The 8,501-nt window shown below is 39.3% G+C and overlaps 1 protein-coding gene across 1 annotated transcript; it reads right to left on the bottom strand.

Annotated features, from left to right (window-relative positions):
• Positions 1 to 609: 609 nt before the first annotated feature.
• On the bottom strand, positions 610 to 6,883 carry LOC139713362 (uncharacterized). Its single transcript, XM_071625099.1, has 5 exons — positions 5,631 to 6,883; positions 5,004 to 5,193; positions 3,015 to 3,197; positions 1,735 to 1,877; positions 610 to 691 (listed from the first exon to the last, which is right to left on the bottom strand). Exons 1-5 carry the CDS (start codon positions 6,881 to 6,883, stop codon positions 610 to 612), a joined length of 1,851 nt encoding a protein of 616 aa, XP_071481200.1.
• Between the last annotated feature and the right edge of the window lie 1,618 nt (positions 6,884 to 8,501).

Raw genomic sequence — 8,501 nt, 5'->3', positions numbered from 1 at the left:
AAAAATAGGAGACGAAAGAAGGATACTGTCAACACTGAATGGCTATGGTCACAAGGAAAAAACAAACAGAGACAAAATCACTATGAAGAAAACTGTCAACACCAAAAGGCCAATAGGCACGAGGAAAGAGAATGATCCATTTCTTGATCACAAAATGCTGCTACATTTAAAAGGTGAACTGCAGTATTTAACATTATGTTGTTAAAATGCGTTTGATGGGACTTACTTGTGAAATTCACAGAGAGAACATCTTTGTGATTCTTCCGAGTCATTTCTTCATCTCTGACTTGCTGAAAAATTCCTGATTGTCTCAACAAAACATGTAGTAGGATCGCCAAGTCATCTATCACGGTGAATGCTCCCAGGCCGACAAGAGCTGAAGACGTGACTTGGACAAGTCACCAAACAGTTCTCCTTGGGAATTTCACAAGTAAGTCCAGTTGAACAGATTGTCATTCTACTACCTGGGTAAATGAAAAAATCTTCATCAATATATAACATATGACATTAACACCATAAAGATGCATGTGGAATGTGGTCCAAATTCCTGGCATGGAAACTGATGTAGGAAACAAGGCCCTGGTGTCACGGGTGCTGAGGAGCTGTTCATCAGAGCAAGTGTCTGTAGTGTGGGTTGATGTCTAGTGGGCACCTTGGACAGGGGAATTCTTTGGTCAGGAACGGTTCGTACCTACAGTTGGTAGCAAAGATATTTCAAGCAAAGATTAATTTCATGAATTACAATCAACAGACTGACAATATTTATACTCCAATGATCAACTAAGCACAGATAAAAATTCTCCTTTGTTTGAGAACCATAATTAGCGGTATTATGAACCAAAACAGCACACTCAAAAAAACAAAAGAGAAAGACCCTCATCAGCAGATTTCCTCTTCATACTTTCCTATACTGATTACTTGCTGCTACTCCAAAGATCAACTACATACTAATAAAAAGTCTCATCTGGTAAAGAAGAATCATAACTTATCATACGATAATTCAAAACAGAACAAAAGAAAAATCTAAAACAAAAAATGAGAAAAAAAAAACACTGCACAGATATGTTTTCATAGTTTCCCACATTTATTACTGTACTTACCTCAACTCTAACATTGATAGGCAAAACTACAAAAACATGCCTTTACTCCTGATGCTACTAAGATTTACATCTGTGAGATCACACGTCATAATGTAGATTATTTGTTTTATTTGTTTGTGAACTGAACAAAATTATGTAATCAATTAAATATGTCTTAAATTTCACTTTTGTTGAAACAATACCTTTGCATCTGGATTATGACATCTCATTCCTGACACCTGAGAAAAACTCTGATGAAACATGGCAGTACTTAAGAGATGGTTTCCCAAAACTATTACCAAAGCCTTGGGAACTACTCATTTGTCTGAAGAAGTGATTACCCCTATAAAATTTCTAAATGAGCAGTACTTAATCCCATCAAAGTTTCTTTTCAAATATGCTAACAGTTTGCTAAACAGATAAAGTGCCAATACTGAAATTGCAAAATAAAAGTTGCAATAAACTAAAAGATGTTTTTTTGTTTTTTTCTCAATTAAATGGTTCATATAAAGCAAGTATATGTTAATTGCAGTGAACATCACTCCTCCAAATAGACAAATAGTTACTGCTTTATAGGACCTTCTTTAGAGCTTTTCAAAACTTGAAATACTCAAAGCCAGTGAAAAAACACGCTCAAAAGTGCAATCCCTCTTACCAGAAATTGACAGCCAGGTTTCGTCTCTCAATCTCGTTCGGGTAAGACTGCACCTCGTGCCACCAGAATGCAGGCATGAAGAGAATGTCGCCCTCGTTTATTGTGCAGTTCAAAGGTTGTGCGTCTGCGAAGGCTGGGAACATCTGAAATGATGAAAAGAGGTATAGCCATGACAATTCATCTCAGATGTGAGGGAGATTGGGTTAAATTAAGGCCAACAGGGACCAGGAACAGTGACTTTGCTTTAACCTGCTGATGACAGACTGATCTTGCTACAGTATAACATGCATTTCCCATAGACACCTGCCCGAGTATACTCGGGACTACTGTATGCGCCGAATATTTAGCCGAGGTTTTTATTTTCATGAATTTTGCAAGTCAGGTGCATTTCATAAATTCAAAAACACATGAAAAATATTGAGTCGACTCTGATCCCGATATGAATGTGACATGCACGTATACATTTCTCTCTTCAGTACAGGACTTCACGATCACAAATTTAACCACTCGCGAAATCATCAGGAGGTCCCGATTCGCATAAATTTAGACTTGCTAAATATATTACATAGAGTAGTCTTCGATGGGTTAATATTTGGATGGAACAGGTAAAAGTAAGGAACAAACAAAAGAAATATTGAATTTGTGAAATTGAGAGGAAAAATCCTTCCAAACTGAATGTATAAATTTCTCTTTTTTTTATGCATTATAGCTCTTTATACGATATGTAGAATTTGATTTTAAACTATAGAAAAAGTTTAAATGAAGGAAGCAAAGTGGAATTTGAACCCATCGCTTACTGGGAATCACACAATGGCACTACCAACTGAGTTGACACCATTTCATGGCAGCGACACAATCGAGTTTGTAGAAATGCCGACTGCCTCACCTCTTTTCTGTTCTCTCTGGTTTGATTTACAAGTGATTAAAATTCCTGCGTATCAAGGAAGACATGCTACAATATCGTACATGAATAAAGCGGAATATATCTTATCATAACTATATAATTTTTAAGATTAATCTTTGGTATTGCATGATTTTTCTTACTTTGAGGTAAGTTGCAGCCTTACAATAAAGGAAACCAAAGAGTGGATCATAATTACTGAATCTATTCTTTAAAGCATCCAGCTTCCTATACTGTTACCCACTTATAAACAGAGAAGCACTGTACATGAAGTAGGCAGCGCAAGGATGCAAGGACCGTGTTAGTGCTTGAACCACTGACTCTCCAATACAAAGCCCAGGGTGCCCAATCCACTAGACCTCAGGACCACACAACACACCTGGTAATTTGGCTTTAGAACGTCCACTGGTGACATGACCATCGAGGTACTATCCATGAGCTTCTTGCGGCGGAACGTCCTCGAGACTGGATCGAAGCCTAACAGCGCCTCCGGTACATGGGCCTCATAGAGACGGGTGTTGTTGTGAGGCTCAAACAGAATCAACTCCTTCCTCCCTCGCAGCTGAAATGGAAGCAAACCAAGAGTAAGAATATAAACATGGTACAGTAGCAGATCTGTTTTACAAACAAAAACCCTGCATGGCTGAGTACAAGACACTTGTCATTTTTATAAAAATGCACATGAAAATTAAAACCTCAGCATTCCAGTGTGAGATTGTGTTAAGGTATAAATTGCTTCTTAAACGTAACTGAACAATGGTGTACAGCAGCTCTTTTTCAGTTGACAGGGGGTTTCCATAAAAATATTAAATAATGGTGACTTGGAAACACAACTAATGTGTTAAAGGTGCATAGTCCCGGTAGTGTAGAGGGCACTGTTGATGATACTGCCAATCACCATTAGCACTGATACGAAGATTACCGAAGTTGAGCTGTCATCAAGAGTAAAGTGCGTAGGTGTTGCTAAGTAATGTTACCTTCGTTGTCTTCTCTGCGCATCGTGCAGTCTGTAGTAATGCCAGGGTGCGTGCATATGTGCTATTGTTATTATGACATCACAAAAGAAGTTTGCTAAAGCTGTCATCCCCCTCAGCCGAATCATGAGCCGATTAACTGTGATCCGACCACTGACTACAGTGAATCGGACTTCATCGGACTCGGGGAAGTGGGCCACAGCGTAAGCGCTAAAGAGGAGTCTATAGCGTAGGTCTCAATAGTAAACTTACGCCATGCGCCCGCGTACGCATTTGACTAAAACACCGGGACCATGCACACATCACACTCCATTCATTGTCAAATTATAACGCTTACAAAAAGGAAAAGAGCATCTTTCATTGTTCCTGCAAATGAAAGGTCAACAAAGTAAAACAGGAAAAAACAAACAAACTGGAAAGGAATTTGTATTTTCACAACTTTTCTTGAGACCAATTTTAACTATATTTATTGGTAGTATTCTGACTCCACACACCATCTCAAAATGCAAAATTTGGCAAACTGAAAAACTTTGCAAAATGTTTGGTTGCTCTAACGATTAACCTGTACAGTATGTCCCAAAAAAATTACAACGGGGCCCTCCGCAATGATATCTTTAAAAATAGTAAATCAATCTAAATACAAATTCAGGGTATGAAACTATAACTCATTGCCAACATCTTACAGGAAACCCCACTCGATTTGCTTCAGTGGTCAAAGAAAAATATGGAATTTTGTAGAGGATGTCGGGAATCTCTTCTGTCCAAGCTAAAAATTAAAAAAAAATTAATCATATTGGGCATTATCAATGCGAAAATCTAATTGTAATTTTTTGGGGGACATACTGCAGTAAGTCGCCCCAAAAATTACAACCAGATTTTCAAACTGATAACACCTAATATGATCAACCTGTCTAAGTGCTACTTCAGGGTCTTAAAACATAACATCTTAGTCTATTTTGCAGAAAACCCCATTCAATTTGGTTAAGCGGTCACAGAGAAATGTAGATTGTTGTAAAGCATGTCACGAGTCTGATTCTTCCAATCTTAGCAATTCAATGCTCTTGTGTGTGAATAATAGACAGAATTTGGACAGAATAGATTCCCGACATCCTCTACAAAATTCAGTACTTCTCTTTGACCACTGAAGCAAATCGAAGGAGGTTTTCTGTAAGATGTGGGCAATGAGTTATAGTTTCTCACCCTGAATTTGTATTTAGATTGATTCACTATTTTTAAAGATATCATTGCGGAGGGCCCCGTTGTAATTTTCTTTGGGACATACTGTACTGTGCCAGGGACTTTGGGCAGAGTGTACAACACAACATGGAATTTTTTGTGCCAAGTATCACTCAAAGTGAACAAAGAGTTTGAAAATCATCTGCTCTTTGCCTTACCTGACATAGCAGATTATCAAAGGGGTCAAAGTGGAGTTTGCCGAGGGTGTCACCATCGCTAAGCCAGATGTTCAGGTGTCTTCGATCTAAGAGATTCCTCACAAAGTCGGGCTCTTCCAGGTCTTCTTCGAGTTCTGGAAAGTAAGTCCTGATCGAGGAGTATTCAAGGTATGCCGAGACCCTTGGCTTTCTGCTGGTCAAGAAGAAACAAAAACAAGCAAATGTTGTTGTCATAGTAGCTGTCTAATGGACAAGAAGTTAAACAAAACTAAGCAAACGTTGTTGTCATAGTAACTGATAAAATACTTGATCATTGTGTAGAACAGTCAGGGAATCACCTCTGATAATTATAAAAGATGCTTGGGCTCCCTACATCAAATTCTTCATGACTATCTTAAAAAAAAGAACAAACAAATAGATTTCATCTGGATGATATCAGAGAATATGGCAAAAGATGTTGTATAGTATCATGTTTTTAATAGTTTAGCACTGATGTAATTTCTCCACCACTCGTAGCAAATCCATGGATTTCAATTACTCTGTGTTTCATTTAATTATTAAAATTCCAGCATTCAAAAATATGGGTACCTTTCTATTGAATATCACTGTTCTAGCAAATCTACGTACCTCTGTTTTGGATCTTGAGTTTGAGACAAAGGCTGACTGGAATTCTGGATTATCTCAATAAAGTCTGCAAATTTGACGTTCTGAGTTGCCGGCCGCACAACGACGAGGTCTGGATATGGCAGCTTGTCGGCAATCGCTGCTGGGATTTCAAACTTGTCATGGTCCTCCCATACTTCTGCCGGTTCCACACCCTCAAATATTCCGTCCGGTGCCAGCTTGATGTGAACTTTCTCCTCCCCGTACCATTTTTTCAGGGATTCCATTGACCACTTTCGGAAGGCTGGCCACTGCGATGCCCCGTTCTCGATGACGACGGGACGGGATTGGCTCAGGTAGCGTAGGAAGAAGTCCTCTTTGCTAAGGTGGGATACTCGCTCACATTGCGAAATCTCTTCCACTTTTTTCGAGGGACAGTTTCTCAAAATATCCTGACCGCCTAAAGTTTGACAGGATGACGCATCATGACAGCTACCTCCATCATCACTGATTAAGTCACAAACACTTGAACAGCTTTCCTTGAGATCTGCTCCATACTTTTCCTCAATGTGAGAGGAAACGCCATCATTCATTTCATTGTTACAAGTTTGGCTGCGGCTTTTCTGGAACTGGATACCCCCCATTGATTGGCCAGTAACTTTGAAGAGATTTTCCAATATGTGATGTCTGTGAATACCTTCTACACTTATGCCTCCATTGGCACTTACATACGTATTGCACTTGATATTGATAAATTCCAGAACAGCTGGCGTAGAAAATGGACCAAAATAAATGTCTGCCTCTGGGAAGTGTACTTTTGGGGGAGGGAGCAAACATTTGCGATCTGTTTTTTGTTGCTGGAATACGACTAAGGAGTAACCATGGTGATTGGACATAGTATCGTCTGGTTCATTGACCAGTTTTACTGGTAAAGAATCCTCCCATATGAACTGCCCGTCAAGAATGCCTATTTTTACAAGCGGCGCAATTCCCGCTCGATCTGCATCCGTCGGATCGTCCGCCTCGTCGTCTGCCCAAACTGCCGGGGAGGCAACCGGTGGCTGTACCGTATGGAAGAGCTGGTCGATTTCGTCCAACACCCCTCTCAATTGCGGGTTACCTCCCGACAGCAGCACGACGACACAACCTTTTTTCACGTCTTCGGGGATATCGGTCATAAATATGGATGGCAAAGCGGCTTGAACCTCCAACACACCTATCAGCTGAGCAAAAATACTGCTCATCAGTAACACGAACAGAAGTTCACAAGAAGCCATATTGTCGATTCGTGTACTGAGTATCCGAACGAAAGTACACGTATAGCGTCGATGCAGTTGGCGCGCGCGAGCGAGGGCGAATGTCGTGCATCACATTCACATTGGTCCTCATAGAGGGAAATCCCCCTTTTGATAGAGCTGGGGGGGGGGGGGGGGGGGGGCTAGATGCTGATGGTTAACATGCGGGGGGGGGGGGGGGAAGTGGAAATATGATAGCATTTTATGCAATTGGTATGAAGCAGGAATGTGTGATTACAGTAACATTGGTGTATTTCTTGAAATTTGTGGGCAAATTTCTACTGCAGAGACACGCAATAAATGAGTTCACTGAAAATCGAAGGGCATTACAAAAAACAAACAAACAAACAAACAAACAAACAAACAAACAAAAAACAACAACGAATAAACAAACAAACAGACCATGAATTAGTTTGTGTTCTCTTTTTTCTTTGATAACTGTAGTCTCATTAGTTTGGTGGCGTTTTGAAATTTGTGGGCACTGGAATCAAACAAAAATATAGAAATACACGCGCAACACCCTCTAATGTAGAAATGAAAAAAAAAACACCTCATGTTTGTTTGTTTGTTGTTTTTTTTTTACTTTTTGACACTTATATAGGGCTTAATACTGACGTTAGTAAGCGCATTAATCCGAAAATACATCAAATTGAAATACAGCATTATGTATATATGATATAACAGCAACAACAACAACAATTAGGATTGAGTAAATAAAGTTTTCAGCAATCATTCAAACTTATCGATACTTTCAGCATTTCGAATATAAAGAGGGAGTTCATGTTCCAAAGAGATGGAGAAATAACAGAAAAAGCTATCAGTCGCCATAATGGGTAGGACCTACAGGTGCGGGGATCATGTGATAATTTGAGAGTGGAGGAAGAACGGAGAAAACGGGTTGAAAAGGAGGAGCTAAAAGAAATCAAGTCTTTGAGATAAGATGGGACAAGATTGATCAGGCCCTATAATCTTATAAACAATGAGAAGGATTTTAAAGGTGATACGTTGATGTATGGGGAGCCAGTGAAGGTCACGGGAAAACTGGAATAATGTCATCAGATCTTTTAGTAAGGGTTACAAACCTAGCGGCTGTATTTTGAATTCTTTGTGGTGGTGAGATACTCGAAGCAGGGAGACCAACAGGAAGGGAATAATATTGCAGTAATCAAGAGGAGAAGATACAAATGCGTGAATAAGAAGTTCAGTGGAAGACTGATCTAATAATTTGTGGATTTTACCAATTTTACAACTACCCCAAGCAGCAGAACAACACTTAAATTCTGCCCTCCTACTTTCAGTTAGCTTTGCTTTCATTGCATGTCGGACTTACCTTCCCTGCGCTCTATGAGATTGAACAGAATGTACATGATTAATAGGGTTATAGATTAGAATTTTAGTTCAGGATTAAAACTCTTAATCTATTACACGTGTATCATATAGCTTAGGTTAATGGGAGGTTCAGATTCCATTGTGAGACCGTCGGAGGAACTACTGAAGACCCAAACACAAATAAACCTCATAACTTAAAATGGAGTTTATAACATTTTTCTACTTTATTTTGTGGTTGATGTATAATATTATGCGCTGCTGCGTTATAGTA

The sequence above is a fragment of the Diadema antillarum genome, unplaced genomic scaffold (genome assembly GCF_040938485.1).
Source record: "Diadema antillarum isolate AM-2024a unplaced genomic scaffold, OU_Dant_1.0 seq00001953_RagTag, whole genome shotgun sequence".
NCBI lineage: Eukaryota > Metazoa > Echinodermata > Echinoidea > Diadematoida > Diadematidae > Diadema > Diadema antillarum.
This window is presented reverse-complemented; position numbering and strand designations above follow the sequence as displayed.